The 22,202-nt window shown below is 40.8% G+C and overlaps 2 protein-coding genes and 1 long non-coding RNA gene across 5 annotated transcripts in view; 1 reads left to right on the forward strand and 2 right to left on the reverse strand.

Annotated features, from left to right (window-relative positions):
- The window catches only part of WDR37 (WD repeat domain 37), a 52,141-nt gene extending 47,384 nt beyond the window's left edge, over positions 1-4,757 (reverse strand). For 2 of the 3 annotated variants that reach the window (XM_083378588.1, XM_083378586.1), the window contains exon 1: positions 4,137-4,378. In XM_083378588.1, coding sequence (XP_083234714.1) covers positions 4,137-4,144 — 8 coding nt within the window. In that variant the 5' untranslated portion in view covers positions 4,145-4,378. Of the gene's footprint in view, positions 1-4,136; positions 4,379-4,521 lie in introns of those variants that run through there. The other variant, XM_083378587.1, reaches the window with a different exon arrangement.
- Positions 4,758-6,589: 1,832 nt separating this feature from the next.
- LOC310649803 lies at positions 6,590-8,499 on the reverse strand. The gene is made up of 3 exons (XR_014494317.1): positions 8,342-8,499; positions 7,703-7,936; positions 6,590-6,720 (listed from the first exon to the last, which is right to left on the reverse strand). It is a non-coding gene; the product is annotated as an uncharacterized lncRNA (long non-coding RNA).
- Positions 8,500-11,476: 2,977 nt separating this feature from the next.
- On the forward strand, positions 11,477-21,081 carry IDI1 (isopentenyl-diphosphate delta isomerase 1). The gene is given in 6 exon segments (XM_083376953.1): positions 11,477-11,591; positions 11,594-11,795; positions 15,558-15,730; positions 17,717-17,809; positions 18,644-18,774; positions 19,806-21,081. Coding segments are annotated over 6 exon segments (1,017 nt in total). The 5' UTR covers positions 11,477-11,491; the 3' UTR covers positions 20,124-21,081.
- The last annotated feature ends 1,121 nt before the right edge of the window (positions 21,082-22,202 follow it).

A 22,202-nucleotide genomic window follows, 5' to 3' on the forward strand; every position in this document is an offset into this window, starting at 1 on the left:
TTTATCACTGCCCTATGTTTTGGAACTCCCTCTCTAAAGAGTTCTGATCACCAGCTGGGTTTCAGAACAACAATTAGGAGTTGTATTTGGATAGATTTGCAAAGAATGAGGCTTTGCAAATTGACCTAAACTAGTTCTTCAACAATTTGCCAAAAATTCTACAGTAAAGTTGATTTTGGTAATCAAAAAAATCAATTGTTCAACAATATTTTTCTCTTGCATGAATGCATTGAAAGTTATAGAGCTTTCTTTTCCAGTATTGTCCCTGAATTCCTAGCTAATATCCCATTCTGGTTGGCGTTTTGAGAAGTGAAGATCTTTATGGGAGCCTCAGTGGGAAAAGGTCACTTTAGAAAAGGTGAGCAGAGTCAGAAAATCTTTTTCCAAACTATTTCTCAAGAAAACTGTTTGTACTTGTCCATATAGTGATTAAAAGTCAATCTTAACTCAAAGGTACTATGAAAAGAAGTGGGAAGGGTATGAGATCAAGATATACTAATAGAACTCAAAATGATTTTGCATGAAACATGAAGATATGGACAGTAGCTTTTTTCTATCTAGCAGTAGTCAGCAATAGGAAGCCCCTCCTGGTATCTGAAATATTACAGTCCAGATACAGTTCTACCATTTCATAAAAAATTGGGCCAATTTTTCCCTTTTTCTTAAATTACTTCCAAGTAGGATATTTCAAGGCTACTGCAACTTTACACAAAACAAATATAGCACACTGTAGTCTGTGACACAACACTAATTCAGTTACAACCATATGACTTGACAGCAGTTGCAAAATGCCAATCAGCACACTGAAATGTGGCAACAGTTTACTAAACATTTCAGATTAGTTAAGCAATCAGCTTTTGTTTGTAGAAAATAAATCCTACTTGCTGTCTAATAAATTGACCATGATAATAATTGACATTAAGTTAAATGCTCAAGGTTTTTTTTTAATAATTTAAATAAACAATCAGTAAGAAATTATATCCTCCACAAAGATAACTTCTGTAACAAATGAACCACCAACTTTTACAGTAATCACAAAATGTGGGTACATTTACAAACTGGATTGCCAGATGCAAAGATCCAACTTAATTCCTCTTTTCTAGAAATCCACATTCCTATCTTTCTGGACAGAAAAAAAAGCAATAAATTACAACTTTTTACAATGCTTTTTAAAACTGACTCTATCGCCAATTTAATAATATTGGTTTAGGAGCTTTATCTCATGGAAAGGCAATTTAAGCACTTTTGAAGAACATTAATGTTTATTTTACAAATGTTTATATGACATTTTATCTATGTGTAGTTAGCAAAGCCCTCATGTATTTAAATAGGTTTGTCATAATACAGATAAAAGATAACATTTCAAAACACTGTGCCAACAGTGATCTCACAAATGAGCTGGCACTGTACTTAATTTACTGACAGATAAGATCCACGAGTTTATATTAAGCACAGAAAAAATACTGGAAATAGCACTGAACATATGTTATCCAGGTTGCCTACTCTCTCTTCCACTTCACTCAGCTAAAAGACAGATTGAGCCCAGATAGATTTGAGTTTTAATAATTGAAGAGAGTGACAACCAATGTAAAAGTAAAAAAGCAAGATATCTTTTAAAATGTGTTTAATGGCAAAATATTATTTGCAATAGGGACAGCAGTTAACCATCAGTCAAATTTATTTTCTCCTTTGCTACTGTTAATTGTGGCCATGGTTTCTGAGCCACCGTTAAAATCTGACAAAATAGAACATTTTAAAGGAGTGAAATGTCAGCACCAAAATAACAGCACAACAAAAGGATGAAATAGCTTCACAATAACGAACTTTAATCCAGAATGAGATCCAGTTGGCAAAGTCAAAGAAGTAATTGTTGCAGGAAACCCAGATCATACACTGCTGAAATATTAGTTCTCTTTACAAAAGTTAAATATGAAGCATTAAAAGTAAGCACTGTACATATTGTAGGACCTCTGTCTTCCATAGAAGCTAATATTGGCTTTTGAGCAGCACTATAAACAAAACACCATTAGAACCATGTGAACACAAGTTACACAAAATAAGGCTGTATAGTATAACATAAATAATAAGTACTTTGCAATGGATCTCAGCACCAAATATCTTCCTTGGAGACCATAAAGTAGCCACATCTTTTACAAGGCTCACAAAGTTACTTGGAAGCTTTCCTCAGTTGTCTGTGCCTCCATGTCCTTGCAAACTGTGGTTCTGCTAGGACTGTGAAGGGCTTTAGGCAGCCTTGATGAAGACCATTTACATATGGAGCACTAGATGTTTGCTATCTATGAAATCCAAAAAGCAGCACACTCAAATATTTATTTTATGTATTTAATTTTTATGCCACTCATCTCACTAAGCAAAATATAATAAATATAACAGTGAGGGGAAAAATTAGATCACTTTTACTTCAAGATGAAAGACCTTAATCTTCACAAGCCTGAGCAATCAGTACAAATATAGTCCTCACCTTACAAACACAATTGAGCCCAAAATTTCTGTTGCTAAGTTGTTAAGTGAGTTTTGTTCCATTTTATGACCTTTCTTGCCAGCATTGTTAAATCAGTAACATAGTTGTTATAAGTGAATCTGGCTTCCCCACTGATGTTACTTGTCCGAAGGTCGTAAAAGGTGATTACATGACCCTGGGACACTGATCACTTTTTGCGACCTTCTGATAAGCAAAGTCAATGTGGAAGCCAGATTCATTTAACAACTGTGTTACTAATTTAACAACTGCAGTGATTCACTTAACAACTATGGCAAGAAAGGTCATAAAATGGGGGAAAAAATCATTTAACAACTATCTGGATTAGCAACAAAAGTTTGGGGCTCAATTGTGGTTGTAAGTCAAAGACAACCTGTATTGTAAATTCTACGACAACTACTGAGTCATTTTTTACTGAAGTTCATACAAATGCATTTAATAAATAAATAGTACTTCAAATTTCTTATAATAATTACAGTTATTTATCTGTATACTGACTTTACTATTACATTTATTAGTCCACAAGGAGGTTCTTTATTAGTTTTAATGTTTTCAATATTCTGATCATCATTGGAGCGCAAAATAAAATTCTATCTGGCCAAGTAAATATGATAAGAACAGCAGGTGGATAAATGTTAACTTTACTTACTTAGCAATTATTATGCTAAATATTAGTATTATGAAGTAATTAGTATTAGTAATGAAGTAATGAAGTATTAGTATTATGAAAATTTTTGTTATTTCTCATGATCCCTTATTAAGTTTCACATTATGATGCCATACACATTTAAAGTAAATATCACAATCAAATAATAAATCACTGAGCTTCCTCACAGCATCTCTAATTCAGAAAAAAGTCCAAGAATCTGAACCAAACATTTCATTAAGCAAACATAATACATTATTTTTTATCTTAAATGTGTACCGTACTCTTGGCATTTTAACATCATATGTAAATCTTACCAGGAAATGCAGTAACAAAATCTGAGGCATCTGCATACAGAGAGCATAAGTTCTATCGCTGACCAAAAATTTAAATTATTGGGTTTTTTAAAGCATTGTTTAAGCTGTATGTTTTTTTAAAAGCAGGGTTTAGTTAAAATTTAGACTTCAGTTACCTAATGAATCCTCAAATTATAAGATGTCATTTTATTACAGAGATTATATATTTGGTAATTTTTTCAGCTCATTAAAATACCACAGGCCAGCTAAAATGAATTGGCAGTGTGCCCAATACTAATTTCCTAACTTGCCTCAATTGTTCATAAAGTATATGTCTTGGAGCAAGTATTATAATAAGAGTTAACACCCTTCTTCAAATAACAGTGTGTACTTGTAAAATATTTTTAAGAAGAATGGAAGGAAGGAGACTTTCATCTAACTTTGAACAGCTAATCTGACTACATATATATCTATCTATACACACACGCGCAGGCACAAACACACACACATATATATCAGGTCGGTCGTGTTTTCCTTTTTCTTTCCCTCAAACATTACAGGCTCCATTACATTCATATAAGGCAAGTATCCCTAACTACGTCTTTATAAAGCTGATCTTCTCTCACTGGCATGGAAACATGAATGGTAAGAGAGAAAGAAAATTTCAAAAGAACAATCGTCGTTGCATTCGTACCAAATCATCAAAGCAAATATTTGTTCCTCAGAAGCTCAATTGTTTGTTCTCCCTATCTCCCCTCACACAGCTAAGGACATATGGCGAGGGCTACAGGTCCAATCACCCCCAGCTTAAGAGGTATAAACTCCACCATCTCTAGACAAATCAGCCGGGGAGAGGGGGCGCTGGCTGACTGACTGGCTGGGAGCGACGAAGGGCTAATGCCGTTACAAAGGCACGAGGGTAAAGAAGCTGAGACCCATGGGAGTTGTAGTCCAACGGCTCTCCAAAGCACAGGGCACGGGAGAGCACCGTCCCAGCCCCCCTCCCCGTCCCAAAATAGACCCAGCAGCCTCGCCTGTCAGTCTTCCCCATGCCGTGCAAAGGGGAGGGGAAGGCTCACCTGAAGTCCAGCTGAGAAACGGAGGGGGGAAGCTCCCAAACCCGGAGCGGGGAGAGGTTACCAAAAGGCGTAGGCAGGAAGACGGCACGGAAGCGAAGGGAGAAAAGACGTCCGGGAGAAGATCGATAAGGAGTGAAATTACGAGGGAGCCGCCGGCGGGCGATCTGCAGATCTGGAGCTGCTTTTTTTTTTCCTCCCCTGAGGCGAGCTGCATCAAAACCGCTTGCTCCAGAACTCGCCTGATCTCACTTCCTGTTTCTCCGGAAGAGCCCGACAGCCCTCCAGCCACCACAGAGATTGACACCGTAGAGAACGGAACTATGAGTTTGTAGCGGTGAGGGCCTAGACAGGGCATGGAAATTCCTGGAATTCTGGGACGGATCCGTATGTATAGCGGAAAAGCTCGCGAGGTTAATGGTCCTCCAGCCTCACGGCTTGAGCTCATCCTGGGGAGTTTTGCTAGAAAAGGACCACCAAGCCTCACTGAGTTCGGGTGCGCAAAGCAGGCTTCATCTGTTTCATAGCTTGTTTCCGCTTTATATTGTGCCAAAGCAGCCCATGGTACTTTATTCAATAAACTATGATTTAGAACAAGCCACGAATTAAACACAAAGCATGTACATAGCCCATTACATTACCTCCCCTGTTCCATTTACTTAGTTTTTTTCCAGAATTTTTAATCCTCAAAGAGTTCCTGAAAATTCTGATGTTTGCACCCAGTTTTGCAACATTTGCTACTAACCGAATAAAACCATTTAAAGGTTTTTCAGTTTAAGAGCATATTACTACATCCCTTCTTTATTCCTTATGCTTTTGAGCATGCTTCTAAAAATTGTTATTCTGTGTATATTTTATTTTTATCCCACCTTTATTTTTATACACTCAATGTTTTATTTACTCTTATAATAAAGTTAAATGTACTTAATATAATGAATCATTGTCATGTACTTAATTTTTCATGTTAAAATTTATGATTGGACAACAGTTCTTGGAGGTTTCTAAGTATAGCAGCCCTGATCTCAGACTTAAGTACTGTACATTTGCCTCAGTATAATGAGTAAATATAGTCATTCCAAAACAATTCCAAAATTGTTTTAAGAATCAAATTTTCAATGTCAAATTATTGTCACCAATAACGTTAAAGTGAAAATGCCAGCTTCAGTGTTGAAACAGATTTTCTCAAATCAAGTTTCAGCGGTTATCTGTAGCGCTGTTTCTCTTTAAATGTTGTTTACTAAGGTAAGGTGGACTTTGTTCTATTAATATGGAAAAAAACCAATGTTGACATGATCAATATCTGGAGGATCAATAAATAGAACTTTGTGAAAGTTGCTCATCCAGATAAAGTTAGTAGTTAGCAGGTTATGATATTGCAGTCAGCGTGAGCTTCCCTTTAAAACAACTTTAAAAGAAAAAAAGCCTGATGCATGTATACTGTAGGTCTAATCCAGCAGCCCCCAATCTTTTCAGCACCAGGGACCAGTTCCATGGAGACTTTTTTCTGTGGACTCAAGGGGGGCCTGGTTTCGTATGCTGCCTGCATCCCGTGGATGGGGCTTCGCATGGTTTTATCTGTTGCCTGCATCCCGTGGATGGGGCTTCACATGGTTTTATCTGTTGCCTGCATCCTGTGGATGGGGCTTCGCTTGTTTGCGCAGACTGGTTTCCTGTGGTTGGGGACCCCTGCTCTAATCTTCAGCAGTGCTTAGTCCAGCATCAGGATGATTTGCTTTGAATGACTGTTACATTCTACAGGTAGTCCTCAACTTAAAATCACAATTGAAACCAGAATTTCTAACCAAGGCAACTTTAAACTGAGTTGCACCCATTTTACAACCTTTTTTGCCACGTTGTTAAGCATATCACTGCTAAGCTTGTAAGCCGCCCTGAGTCTTCGGAGAAGGGCGGGATATAACTGGGGGGAAAAAGTTGTTAAGAGAATCATACAGTCATTAAATGAATCCAGCTTCCTCCATTAATTTTGCTTGAGGGAAACCAGCTGAGAAGATCTGGCAATCGCATGACTGAGATACTGCAATCATCATAAATACATGCTAATTACCAAAGCCCCCAATTATGATTAAGTGACCATGAGGATGCTGTGATGATCATTAGATACAAGCACCTGTCATAACTCTGTTTTTTTCAGTGCTGTTGTAACTTCAGTCACTTAATAACTGATTATAAGTCAAGATCAGCCTGTATTTTTGTAAAATAAAAGGAAAAGAAAATAATTGTTTTTAATTCACTGATTTTATTATTTAATAACTGATATATATCTAGGATATATAATACTTTTCATTTCTGTGTTTAAAAGTTGCCCGAGATAGATGAAAAAGTTCACTAAAAAAATGCTCTATTTGCACAAATAAGATTTCTTTTATGCTGGTAGATAGTTTTGAATCTTCTAAGATAAAGTTTCCCCTGTCCAATTGTGTCCAATTCTAGGGGGCAGTGCTCATCTCCATTTCTTAGACAGCACTGTCCAAAGACACTTCCATGGCCATGTGGCCAGGGTATGCCAAGGCACACAGAATGCTGTTATCTTCCCACTAAAGTGGTACCTACTTATCTACTCACATTTGCATGCTTTCAAACAGGTAGGTTGGTGGGAGTTGCAGCAAGTCACAGAGCTCCCTTTGTCGCACAGGGCTTGAGTCTCAAACCCAGGCTGTCAGCTTTCCAGCTGACAAGCTCAGTGTCTTTAGCTGCTAAGCCATCATGCTCCCCACTTGAATCTTCTAACATCTGATCAACTTTTCTCAAAGCACACTAACAAATCTAATAAATATGTAAATGAAATAAATACATCTATTTCAAAGAAGCTACAATTACCTCTGTGTTAGGGAGGTATATACTATCTTCCAGTGGTTGTTTTTAATAATTGAAACAAGGGGGGAAAAGGACTTGTTTTTTCAACTGGAATTGTCCTTTGTGGTTTTATGGAGAAGCTGCTGCTGTTTGTTAACAATACAAAAGTGATTTGTCACTGATCTTTTTCAAATTTTTCAGTCTAGCGACTCTAGCCTGTAGATCTGCATATTTATTTATTTATTTTTATTCCATCTTTTATTTATTTATTTATCACATTTAGGAACTAATCATTTCCCTCAGTTATTTTTATAAATAACTGAAAGTGATAAATATACTTAATATTCCCATTAAAGAAGAATATATGTACCTCAAAGTTGAAATGAGGGGCATTTGGTGCTCTCTGAGCTTGCTTGTTTTATTGCAGACATTTCATTACCCTAACTAGGTAACATCATCAGTAGTAGTAAGGAGTGTGGTTTCCTTTCAGTTTATTTTCTGGTGGCTTGCTCTGTCAGTGTTGGTAGGGCTGGTCTTAAGAGTTTCTTTTGTTGGGCTGTTTACTGTTGCCTTCTTTATCTGTTTCTTGATTGATTCCAGCAACCTGGAACAACAGAAAAAGGAAATGGAGCATCTATAAAGAATATTGCAACAAAATGGATATCCACACAACTTTATCCAAAAGTTGCTAACCACTCAATATAGCACAACTAACACAAACCCTAACACTACCATACATCAAGTATATCTCAGAAACCAACAGACTACTACAACCAGATGGAATCAGCGTAGCACACAATCCAATTAAATCAAAACATCCTAATCATACCAAAAGACCCAACAACCCCAGAAGAAAAAACAGAAGCCATCTACTACAACATAAGAACTGCAACAACCACCATGTAGGACAAATAGGTAAAAGACTGGCAAAACATATCCATGAACACCAACTAGCAGTCAGAAGACATGATGAAAATTCTTTAATTTCACAACATATAGACAGTTTTACCATAATTTCATAGACCCGGCCAAGTCCAAAAACACCAGGGAATTTCTAGAAGCCTAGCACTCTGACAAATTAGCCATCTAGACACATACTGTGTTTCCACAAAAGTAAGGCCAGACCAACAATAAACCCTAGCTTGATTTTTTGGGGGGTGGACCTAATATAAACCCTATCCCAAAAATAAGCCCTAGTTTTGGGGTGAGGCACATACTAAAAATCAAGCTAGGGTGGGGGTGGGTGTAGAGTTGCCCCACCCACTCCACATGTGCTTATCTGGCAGCCAGGCCTCTCCTTGCCGGCCCACTTCTTCTTCTGAGGTCTCTTCTGCAGCCAGGCCTGCATTTCTCAGTCACAGGGCTTTCCGAAAGGCCTGTGCAGCCAAGAACCGAGCTAAGGATTCAATCCATAGCTCAGTTCTGCAAGACCTCAGCAGCCAAGCGCCATGCTAGGGATTGAATCCATAGCTCAGTACTCGGCTGCTTAGGCCTTCTGGAAAGGCCTGACTGCAAAATGCAAGTCTGAATGCAGCTGCAGAACTTCAGCCCCAGAAGAAGTGGACTGACTAGGTGGGGCCGTTGGTGCGGGAGGTGAGGTAAGACCTACCCCCAAAATATGACCTGGTGCCTCTTCTGGAGGCAAAAAAAAAATTAAGACCCGGTCTTATTTTCAGGGAAACACGGGTAGATATTAACAACATCTATAGCTTATGCAAAAGAGACAATCAGCCATCCCAAAAGGGAACAAAAAGACTCAAGCACCTCTCCACTAGCAACCAGATCAGCATGGATTAACATCAGACCAACAGTCTGATGTTAATCCAAGATTAACATCAGACCAACAGTCAAATAAACATACCCCAATTAAGAATTGCCAAACAGCCAACAGTAAACAGCCCAACCAAAGAATCTCTAAGACCACCCCACATCAACACTGACAGGGCAAGCCATCAAAATATAAACTGACAGCAAACTGCACTCCTTACTAGTAGTGGTGATGTTACTTAGTTTGGGTAATGAAACATCTGAAGGAAAACAAGCAAGCTCAGAGAGCACCAAAAGTCCTTCATACATGAAGACTATCCAGGCATTGTCAGAATGAAAGCTTTAGCTAGAAACTACCTCTGGTGGCCTGGCCTTGATAAGGCCATTGAGGCTCAAGTCCATGGTTGTTATACATGCCAGCAATCTAGGCCTGAAATTCCAAGGCTCCAGTTCACAGGTGGGAGGAAACGCACACTCCCTGGTCTAGGGTTCACATAGACTACGCTGGGCCCTTTCAGGGACAGCTCTTTCTTATAGTAGTGGATAGCCACTCAAAATGGCTGGAAGTAATTCCAGTTTCTAACATGACTACTGCTAGGACCATCCAGGTGCTGAGAAAACTTTTTGCCACACATGGGTTGCCAGATGTCTTAGTTTCAGACAATGGGGCCCAATTCACTGCTGCTGAATTTCAGGCCTTTCTTAGAGCTAATCTCATCAGACATGCAACGTCTGCGCTTTTTCATCCATCTTCTAATGGTCAAGCTGAACGCATGGTGAGGACAACGAAGGAAGCACTCAAGCGCATTGTTACAGGTGACTGGTATCACAGATTGGCAGATTTTTTACTCTGCCAGCATTCTACGCCCTGCACTGCTACAGGCAAAAGTCTTGCAGAACTACGTTGGGGGGAGGCGTTTGATTACTAAACTGGACAGGTTACATCCAGATGGAGTGGCAGCAGAAGCCTCTCGACCAAAACCCCTGAGGGGGATGCACATGGGCGATTGGGTTTGGGCCAGGAACTATGGTCATGGGAATCTGTGGGTTCCTGGTCAAATCACCAAGGCATCTGGACCCCTATCTTATGAAGTGGGGTTGGAGGGAGGGCGAGTTGTCAGATGACACATTGATCAGCTCAGGAAACAGTTTCCAGAACGGCCACTAAGTGAGGACTGCATCATAAGTCCCTCCCAAGGTCCTCAAACGTGCGGCCAAGCCAGCCCTCCTATGGACTACCAGGACTTTTCCTTCTTAACTGAGGTGGAACCAGAGGGAGAACAGGGGAGCTCTGGAGTGCAACACCCCCCTGAAGGAACAAGCCAACAGAACATCAGCAACCGCTGTGCCAACTCTGCCGAACAGTCTGACTCTGGGGTGGGCCAACCTGGAGAGGCCAGCCAGAGCTCATTGAATCCCCTTGACTCAGGAGCACAAAGGGACACAAGTCTACCCAGCCCACTGGGTAAGCTGCTAGACCACAAAGTGATGGGAACTCCGAGATGTTCCTCTAGGGCACACAAGCCTCCTTCATATCTTGCAGATTACATTGTAAAATAAAGAGCTATATATTGTTGTAAATCCTGTTGCCACTAGACTACAGAAACTAGTGCTATGGTGTAACTGTCTAATAGTGCAAATTGTGAAGCCTGTTCATTGAGATGTCGTTTAATCTCATTGTAACCCACACTGTTTTTTTATTATCATTTTCTTATTATTATCACTTTTACTTTAGTATGTTGGATAATGAGTCTTGACAATTATTGAGACTAATTGGTGTTATTATGATCTGATCTAAGAGGGGAGGGGTATTATGTACTGAGCTCTTGTGAAATACCACGTGGGTTGCTGGAGCAGTTAAGGCTCTCCAGCAACCCAGACTACAAATCTCCTGTGCTGCAGTTGGCTATCTCCAGGTGGCAATGGTTGATTCAAACCTACTGGCTGCCACCTAGAGACTAGACTATACATTGCGGCTAGTTGCAGGCATTTCCCCAGTATAGTTCCAGCACGAAATAAATAATGAGTTACCCTGTACTCTGTTTAGCGCCTTCATTCCTGCGCCAAAGAACCCGCTATTTAAAACTGGCAATCTCGATTATCCCGTTCCACTTTCCAGGAATCTCTGTTGTCCTATTCCCCAAATTGATCAGCAGGTGGATGTCCTAAGGCGCCTATTGGCCAATATCTCGCCCACATCCTTATTCCCATTTGCTACCCGACATAGCCATCCGCCCATCCTGCTCAACTATTGGCTGTTTTTCAACTGGTCACTTTCATTCTTCCGCCAGCGCAGCTATCTTCGTCCACCATTCCCCACCTCGCGTCTCCCACAAGCTCCGCCTCCCCCGCCATCGGGCTAGACCTTTCCGCCAATGGCGTTCCCGTCCGGATGACCGGCAGGCGCTCAGATTATCTCTGGACGGTGGTGCGATCGGTCCACGCGCTGACGCGAGAATCCTGCGCGGTTGTCATTGGACGAGCGCTTCGCGGGCGTGTTGCCTGGCCATGTGGCGCGCGACGCGCAGGTTAGCAACGGCGGCGGCGGCGGCGGCGCCGTCGTCCCTGGCTGGGGGAGGGGCAGCGCCGCTCCACTTATCACCGCTGGCGGGCGGCTGTTGCTATCAGTCCAGCCGCCGTGCACGGAGGTCGATCTCACCTCCTTCTCTCGTGGTGTCGAAGGTGAACGAAGCGCGGTAAGGACCGAGACGGGGTATCGGAGGGGTTGCGGTTTAATGCCGGGGTCTGCGCCCCTCTCCCCAGCCTTCCGCGTAGGAAGGCAAGTGCCGCCTTTAACCTTGCAGCCTTGAATCTCGGGGTAGTCTGCTTCTCACAAGGGAAAGTCGCTCATCCCTTGGTCCGAGGTAGCCTGCTTCTAAAGAGGGAGGGTTCTCTGGAAGAACCGTTGCTCGCAGCAGCTGGAAAGATCCCTCTCTAGATCCGCCTTCTCCCTTTTCGGGGTGCGATTCTCTTTTGTTGACTCAAAAACATGGGATCTTCTTGACTCAGCTGGCTTAGGGAAGATGGGAGTCCAGCGGACTGGTCTAGGGCAGGGGTACGCAACCTCGGCTCTTTTATGACTCATGGACTTCAACTCCCAGAATTCCTAGCTGACTCAGGAATTCTGGGAGTTGAAGTCCATGAGTCATAAAAGAGCCGAGGTTGCCTACCCATGGTCTAGGGAAAGATTAGATGAGGGTGAATAGAAGGCAACAGCGCTAAACTGTTCATTCCTTCCCCCCCACACACCTTCCAAAAATAATAATAATAAATAGGGACAAAGTTGAGAGCTTTTCTAGAGATTTTGTCTACGGAGATTCTCAATCATCAAGGTCATGTTTGTCCCAAAGATGCTTTTTCCAAAAGACAACTGAGCTTCCTTGTTTTTCCCCCCTTTGGAAACGTTTCACTTCTCATCCAGGAAGCTTCTTCAGTTCAAAACTGGATGAGATTTTTGGATAAGAAGGAGAAATGTGTGTGTATATATATACACACACATATACATATTGTTGTTGTTGCGAAGTCATGTCCGACCCATCACGACCCTATGGACAACGTTCCTCCAGGCCTTCCTGTCCTCTATCTACCATCTTCTGGAGTCCATTTAAGCTCATGCCGACTGCTTCAGTGACTCCATCCAGCCACTTCATTCTCTGTCGTCCCCTTCCTCTATTGCCCTCGATCTTTCCCAGCATTAGGCTCTTCTCCAGTGAGTCCTTCCTTCTCATTAGGTGGCCAAAGGATTTGAGTTTTAGCTTCAGGATCTGGCCTTCTAAAGAGCAGTCAGGGTTGATCTCCTCTAGGACTGACCGGTTTGATCGCCTTGCAGTCCAAGGGACTCGCAGGAGTCTTCTCCAGCATCATAGTTCAAAGGCTTCAATTCTTTGGCGCTCAGCCTTTCTTATGGTCCAGCTTTCACTGCCATACATTGCAACTGGGAAGACCATAGCCTTGACTATACGCACTTTTGTTGACAGGGTGATTATTTATTTTATTTATTTTAATTCCATTTATATCCCGCCCTTCTCCGAAGACTCAGGGCGGCTTACAAGCTTAGCAGTAGCCTTCATTCTATGTATATGCCTGCTTATTAGGGCTTTCATACACCCCCCAAGCGGCATTATTACAAAGTCAGCTTAATTGCCCCCAACAATCTGGGTCCTCATTTTACCTACCTCGGAAGGATGGAAGGCTGAGTCAACCTTGATGTCTCTGCTTTTTAGTGTGCTGTCTAGATTTGCCATTGCTTTCCTCCCGAGGAGCAAGCGTCTTTTAATTTCTTGGCTACAGTCCCCATCTGCAGTGATCTTGGAGCCCAGGAAAATAAAATCTGTCACTACCTCCATTTCTTCCCCATCTATTTGCCAGGAATTGAGAGGGCCAGACACCATGATCTTGGTTTTCTTAATGTTTAGTTTCAACCCAAGTTTTGCACTCTCCTTCTTCACTCGCAACAAGAGGCTCTTTAGTTCCTCTTCACTTTCTGCCATTAGAGTGGTATCATCTGCGTATCTTAGGTTGTTGATGTTTCTTCCGGCAATCTTAATTCCAAATTTTGATTCATCTAGCCCTGCCTTTCTCATGATGTGCTCTGCATATAAGTTAAATAGGCAAGGCGACAGTATACAGCCTTGCCGGACTCCTTTCCCAATTTTGAACCAATCAGTGGTTCTGTGTCCAGTTCTCACTGTTGCTTCTTGGGATGGTTTTGGTTGCTACCTGTTCTACAATGTTGTGAACCTCTGTCCATAGTTCTTCAGGCACTCTGTCTATCAGATCTAATTCCTTAAATCTATTTGTCACCTCTACTGTATATTGAACAGGGATATAATTCATACCTGACTGGCCTAGTGCTTTTCCCTACTTTCTTTAATTTAAGCCTAAACTTTGCAACGAGAAGCTCATGGTCTGAGCCACAGTCAGCTCCTGGTCTTGTTTTTACTGACTGTATAGAGCTTCTCCATCTTTGGCTGCAGAGCATATAGTCAATCTGATTTCTGTGTTGACCGTCTGGTGATGTCCACGTGTAGAGCCGTCTCCTGGGTTGTTGGAAAAGAGTGTTTGCTATGACCATCGTATTCTCTTGACAAAATTCTATCAGCCTGTGCCCTGCTTCATTTTGTACTCCAAGGCCAAACTTGCCTGTTATTCCAGTTATCTTTTGGCTTCCTACTTTAGCATTCTAATCCCCCATGATGATAAGGACATCATTTTTTGGTGTTAGTTCTATAAGGTGCTGTAGAGCTTCATAGAACTGGTCAATTTCATCCTCTTCAGCACTGGTGGTTGGGGCATAGACTACTACTGTGATATTGAATGGTTTGCCTTGGATTCGAACTGAGATCATTCTGTCATTTTGAGGATTGTATCCCAGTATTGCTTTTCCTACTCTTTTATTGACTATGAAGGCTACTCCATTTCTTCTGAGGGATTCTTGCCCGCAGTAGTATACCTGATGGTCATCTGAATTAAATTCACCCATTCCTGTCCATTTTAGTTCGCTGATACCTAAGATGTCGATGTTTAGTCTTGTCATCTCTTGTTTGACCACGTCTAGCTTTGCTTGATTCATGGATCTTACATTCCAGGTTCCTATGGAGAAAAAATCTTTACAACATCGGACTTTCCTTTCACCACCAGACACATCCACAGCTGAGCGTCCTTTCGGCTTTGGCCCAGTCACTTCATTCTTTCTGGCGCTACTAGTACTAGCCCTCTGCTCTTCCCCAGTAGCATATTGGACGCCTTCCGACCTGAGGGGCTCATCTTCCAGCGTCATATCGTTTTGTCTTTTGGTACTGTCCATGGGGTTTTCATGGCAAAGATACTGGAGTGGATTGCCATTTCCTTCTCCAGTGGATCATGTTTTGTCAGAACTCTCTGCTATGACCTTTCCATCTTGGGTGGCCCTGCATGGCATAGCTCATAGCTTCATTGAATTATGCAAGCCCCTTCGCCACGACAAGGCAGTAATCCATGAAGGGGATATATACATATACACACATATACACATACATATACACATACATATACATATACATATACATAAAGCTTATCAAGGAGGCAGTCCCTAAAGCAGATGTTGTGGGGCTTTAAAAGAAATTGTCATGGAGAAAAAATATACTAGAATCAATCCTGAAAAGTCAAGGATAGGGTGATAGTGATTTAACATCTGCTGGAGCACACATATGTTCCTGAAAAGATCAAATACTAAAATAGATAAATATGCAAAAAGCTTGGTTTGTTTAAAAATCCATAATAAGATACAGTGTCCTAATTGAGGCATTCTGAAACAAGTTTATCCAGTTTTTTTAATATTGAATGTTTTATGCATATCTGAATTCTGTGGAATATGAATAATCAGTTGGATTAACTCAAATTGTTTGTGTTGGGATCACCTAATCACAGATTTTGGGTGGTAAAGTTTTGCTTTGGTCTGAATAGCTGTTTCTATTCAGTATATTTTTTAGGGAGATCAACTACACAATTATGCCTGAAATAAATACAGAGGAATTGGATGAACAGCAAGTGCAGTTGCTGGCAGAGATGTGCATCCTAATAGATGAAAATGACAACAGGATTGGTTCAGACACAAAAAAAAACTGCCACCTGAATGAAAACATTGACAAAGGTAAAATGTTATTTAAAATATATCGCATGTAAGGAGGATTTTGCTTAACTCAACTGGGTCAGAGATTCACTGTACAACACAGAGCCAAGTTTTCTTGCCTCCAAATATCTGAACTTTAGTTATAGATCAAGATAAAATCAGAAAAAGAAAAATGCTGTTGATCAAGTATGTTTGGATTAATTCTGTTCTTCAGACATTACAAACATTTTAACACAGAGAGGATGAAAAGCTTCTCACAGATTACTCTTTCTCTACCTATCATTCCATTTAGATTTAGTATTATATATGTTTTATCAGCTGCATATGAATTCTGAAGTTCTTTCTAAGCATCATTTGGTAATGGTTTTCAAGGCCCTACATGGCATGGGTACAGAGTACCTCGGGGATCACCTGCTGCCGGCGTCAACTTCCCTCCGCCCTGTGCATTCCCACAGAGGGCCTCCTCAGGGTGCCACCGGTCAGAGAATGTCGGCTGGTGGCCCCCAGGGGGAGGGCCTTCTCTGTGGGTGCCCCGGCTTTATGGAATCAGCTGCCGGTTGAGCTCCGGATGGCACCTGACCTTTGCTCCTTCCGACGCGGCCTGAAGACCTACCTATTTGAGCAAGCCGGCCTGGCCTGATGGGAGATGTGCTGGGGTTTTTATTGGGGATTTTTATTACTCTACTGTTTTTAGCTCGGGCTCTTATTTAATTCTTTTTTTAATTTTTGTATTTTGTATTTTTATGTGCCCTGTTCACCGCCCTGAGTCCTTCGGGAGAAGGGCGGTATACAAATATGATAAAGATAAAGATCAGTAGGAAGTACGAATTTATTTGTCCTTTCTTTTCATTGCTTGCAGGCTCAGTTAAAAGACACACATTTTACTTTGCCCTGAAAATGTGGCCTTGGCAAGTTCATTACCTTAGATTTCTCGTAAGAGAAGTGATAAAGATTCTTAGTAGATGCTTTAAGTAAAATAAAAAATATGGAGTAGAAGTATATTTTAGACTAGAGTTCAATGCCTTACGACTATAAAAATATATACGTTTATTTCTGAAAAGCTCTCAAAAGAATGTTAGAAGCCATGCAAGGTTTTTCTTAATAACTTATTCTGAAAGAACTAACACAGTTTATTTCAAATAAGAATTTACTTAGACTTTGTAGAAAGATTTGCTTCCTTATGAGACATTACAGGTAGTCCTTGACTTGACAACTATTCATTCAGTGACCACTTGAAGTTACAGTGGCACTAAATAAAAAGTCTTATCCATGCTCAAAGTTATGGCCATTATAGCATCCGCACCATGAATAAAATTTGGATACTTGGTAACCCAACTGCAGAGGTGCTATAACTTCCCCCACCTGTCCGTCTCTCCTTGGGCTCTGTCACAGCTGATCTTGGTTGCTATTTTCTTGCTGCCACTGATAATGATGATACATGCCCAGTTTTGTTGCTGGATCATATGGAGATGGTTTTGTCCTGCAACAAAAAAGAAAAGGGAAAAAAAAAGCTTAAGGAGTGTGGAACGTGCCACAGTACCTCTTTGCACTGCAATTCTGGGCTCTATGGCTGGTGTTATGCTGCAAAAAAGGGAGAAAAGGCTGCTTTGTGCTTTTATTATTATTATTCCTTTTGTGAAGCCAGCCCCTCATAGCCCAGCAGCCCAATTGGGCATACCACAGCAGGAGCAAGAAGGCAGCAATGGTCATCTGGAGCAGCAGAGCAAGGTAGACAAGAGTCTTAGGGTGCAGGCCAGTGGGGGTAATTAAGCTGGGACATTTGTGGCTATAGGAGCACAAGGTGGGTACTCAGCTAATGACCAGTAAAATTGACATCTTGCTTTAGAACCGCATTGTTAGCAACCAAAATTCTAGTCCCAATTACAATTGTAAGTCAAGCATTACCTGTAGTCTTAAAATTAAAAGTTAAAGTTAGCACAAACAGATATTAATTGTATTATCTTTGTAGTATAATATTTATAGTCTTTGTCTGCCTTTCTGTACTAGGATTATTGCATCGTGCCTTCAGTGTCTTTTTGTTCAACACAGAGAATAAGCTACTGTTGCAACAGAGATCAGATGCCAAAATCACTTTTCCAGGTATGTAATAATGAATTGTTACAACAGTGTGACAGAGATCCATCTGTAGTTTGAATATATTCTGAACTCAGGTACACCAGGCAGTGCATGAGAAATTAAAAAAATCTATTAAATGATAAGAGGATAAGATTTTCTGGTAAAGCAAAGCCTTAAAAGGTTATTTATAGTGTGCTTATGTTTAGTCAATTAATTGGGGAAACAATGTGAGGGGCTGAAGCTGACAGAAGAATTTGAAATTAGACAAAATCTGAATCAAAATACTGCAAATGTCTTCAACATCTAAGGCTGAAAAACAGGCAGCAAAAATCTCACAAAAAAGGCAAATATACATTTCCCAGATAACATAATATTTTAGGCTCCAATCTGGATCGGTCAGTGGGATAAATCTGAGCTTTCGGACTCATTCTCAAGTTACCATCTTCAGGGAACGTCTCTCTCACCAGCCTGAGAGAAAGAATTCTGGTGGGAGAGACGTTCCCCAAGGATGGGGTGAAGCACAAATCCAAAAGTTTGGCAGGTTAAACCTCTGGTCCCTGTTACTGACCCAGATTGGATCCTGCAGCAAAAAGTGTCATTGTTACCCTGGGCCTAGGAGAGAAAGAGAGAGAGAGGTGATCCTGGGCTTACACCTGGAGATGACACATAAATATGACTGATTCCTGGGGTCTTCAGTAATTGATTGTCATTAAAAGCTCATTCAGATGGGGAGGGACAGAATATTCCAAGGCCAGACCACTATATTATATGAAAACTTTTAAGCATAGCATTTCAGATAATTCTGCTGTCCGATACACTACAGGACATTATTGAAACTTTTCATTTCTTTTTTGACAGACTGTTTTACCAATACTTGTTGCAGTCATCCACTAAGCACCCCCCTTGAACTGGAAGAAAATAATGCCATTGGCATTCGAAGAGCAGCGCAGAGAAGACTGAAAGCTGAGTTAGGAATTCCACTGGATCAGGTAAACACTCTTCAGAGCAATGACTTCCTTGGGGAAGAATTGTTGCATAGCAATTAGTTATTTGGCAATCCCACTTGTCTAATTACAAATCAGACCTACAATATTTATTTGGAAATTCATAACCTACCGTATTCCCAAAAGCCTAGAATAGGGAACAATGCAGTGTCTTTGTCACATTTGCACTGTCTCCCTTTTTAAACTAGTGTGCATAGTTAGTTCTGGTGTTTTATCTCAACATTTGTGTTTTGGAATAAGATGGAGAACAAACCTTCCAAGCTATGACAAAATTCCCATTTTCAAATTCATCCTAAATTACCACATAGTCACAATACACACACTACCAGATGTATAAAAAAACTGAGAAAAATTGTCCAGTCACAAGCTAGATCATCGTAAAGAGAATCTTTGTTCAGATTTACATTTCTAAACAATTTTGCACCCAGGTTTTTCCAACAGCCAATTTTCCCAAAGCAAACTCAAATCATTGTCTTTTATGGAAGTATTTGCCAAAGTGGCACAAGGGTAAAATAACTGTTCAGCTTTGTATATTCTGTTTTTGTCCTGGAAATATGCACAAAGTATCTGCTTGGCCAAGTACAGGGCCAGGCTGGGACCCCATCAATTCTTATTTCCTTCCTTCCAATAGATATTAGACAGGAAACTTTAGCTGTATCTCCATATCTAAAATGCTGAGTGATCAAGAAACACTGAAAATAGTGCTGTACTAACAGGAAGGATTTTCATTAAGACCAACCATTTTCAGAACATTTTTTGAACCTAGGATGTTTCAGGTACAATTATCACTGCATAACGTTCAGAAAAATACCACAATTCTCAGAAATTTCTTTGGTTCTTGCCAGGGCCCGGGTTACAGACAGTCTACTATGAAATACTGAAACCATGAAACCACCATTGCGGTTATAAAAACAATAATTTGATTTTATATCTTTATTGAGGTGTTCTGGAAATGGGAAAGAGAATGTGTTAAAAAAAATAAGACATTGAATCTTATGAAAAATGTTTGATTGTAGGTCACTCCAGAAGAAATGTTCTATCTAACCCGAATTCACTACAAAGCCCAGTCCAATGGAACTTGGGGAGAACACGAAATAGATTACATCCTTTTCGTGCAGAAGAATGTTACACTGGATCCAGATCCCAATGAAATTAAAAGCTACTGTTATGTGACTCAAGAAGAATTGAGAAAACTCCTGGAAAAGGCTTCTCAAAATGAAATTAAGATTACTCCGTGGTTCAGACTAATTGCAGAGGCTTTTCTCTTTAAGTGGTGGGATAACTTGAATAATTTGAAGAGATGTGTTGATCATGATAAGATACACAGAATGTAACAAATTAGGCTGTTCTAAAATATCATACCTTATTTTTTACATGCTGAGAAAGTTCATTGAACCAATGTATTTGTAGATTGCAACATAGAAAATTAGGAATAGGCCCCTTTAAGTGGAAGTTAGATATTTACCGCACTTTACATAGCTGGCTTGCCCCTGGAATAATATTTCTTTTCGTTTCATTTCATGGTATTAATAAGTCATTAACAAGTTTGCACTCCGTGAAAAACTACTGTAAGTGAATAGTCTCCGAGCCACAATGTCATGGCAGTAATTATAGGTGTATTACAATCTCTCCCGCAATGTGATTTGTTTGCAAAATATGGAACACATCAGCTAACCAGTCTTGTTAAATGTAGGTAAAATGAAGAGGTGAACCTGAAATGGTCGATTCTAAAAGCTACCTTTCGTATTTTAATACCTGAGTCTTGCTGAACCATGCAGCGCAGCAGTTTTTTCCATGCCATCCCCCCTTCAAGTTACTCACTTATCTTTCAAGTAATTGGCACTTTTATGTTTATACTTCATACTGCGTTTAGTGTTTGACTTGTTTGTAAAGAACCTACTCCGTTGTAAGCTATCCTAGCACATATGATGTACTTTCCCCATTAGAAAAAACACCTGATGTTTCAAACGAGAAATGTTAAAATTTCTGTATCTGTGGATTCTAAATATGTCTTACAGGAATTAAGCTATGATCTAAAAGAAAGGAAAAATTAAATGTAAATAACTTTTTCACAGAACCTTGAAAAATGCCTGAGCTATTAACAGAACCAAGAAAGGAAAGAAGAAGATTGTTGGATATATCCTATGATCTGGGGAGGGGGGGAGAATGGTGTTGGTGTGTTTTTGGTAAATAACAATTGTGAACCATGAAAATTGAAGGGTAAAGAATGAATCTGTGGTGTGAAATTTCCTATTCATGGAGCATCAAAAATAAATGCTTTTGTGTTCTTTACCACGGCTTGCTAAATGTAATTTATGGACTAGAGCAGGGGTGTCAAGCTGCAGGCCAGACGCATCATCCGGAAGCCATGCCCAACCCATTGCCGGCAATGGCAAAACCGTCCTGATACATTGTGCGACGTCATGTAACATCGCAAGTTTGACATGTCTGGACTAGAGGATTATGTAATTTTACCATTTGTACTATTTGGAGGACAAAACTGGCCCCAAATCCAAACTTTTTAAATGCATCAGAAGAGGCATTAGGATGGTGAAACAACAATATAAACATGGAGAACCACCTAGCAGACAACAACCTGAAACAAGTGTGGCAGGGACTGCAGCACCAAACCAACCATAAGGGGAACACAGTTAATACCGATGGTTCGTTGGCAGAGGAGCTGAATATCTTCTTCACTCCCTACGAGGTGAAAAGACCAGACCCCGTAGCCTCTGCTGTCGGGCCTTCTGATTCTCAGCTGCTCACCCTGTGTGAACATTAAGTGAAAGCTGTGTTGAAGGCTGTGAATCCCAGCAAAGCTGCAGACCCAGATGGAGTGCTGGGGATAGTGGTTAAGTATTGTGCTAATCAATTAGGGGTCCTGATAACATCTTGCAAGCGGCCTGTATACTATCATGCTTGAAAGCAGCTACCATTGTCCTAGTCCCAAAGAAAACAGCAGTTGAGTTTTTAGTTTAGTTTTTTTAGTTTTATTAAATTTTTATACCGCCCTTCTCCCGAAGGACTCAGGGCGGTGAACAGGGCATATAATAAAAATACAAAAATACAAAAGTTAAAATAGAATTAAATCAATGCCCAAAATAAAACAATAAAATATACATATTTAAAACCCAAATTAAATCCCCATCAGGCCAGGCCAGCTTGTTCAAATAGGTGGGTCTTTAACCCGCGCCGGAAGGAGCGGAGATCCGGTGCCATCCGGAGCTCAACCGGCAGTTGATTCCACAAAGCCGGGGCGCCCACAGAGAAGGCCCTCCCCCTGGGGGCCACCAGCCGGCATTCTCTGACCGGAGGCACCCTGAGGAGGCCCTCTCTGTGGGAACGCACAGGGCGGAGGGGAGTTGACGCCGGCAGCAGGTGATCCCCGAGGTGCCTAAACGACTACAGACCTA

Source organism: Vipera ursinii (genome assembly GCF_947247035.1).
Source record: "Vipera ursinii genome assembly, chromosome: Z".
Taxonomy (NCBI): domain Eukaryota; kingdom Metazoa; phylum Chordata; class Lepidosauria; order Squamata; family Viperidae; genus Vipera; species Vipera ursinii.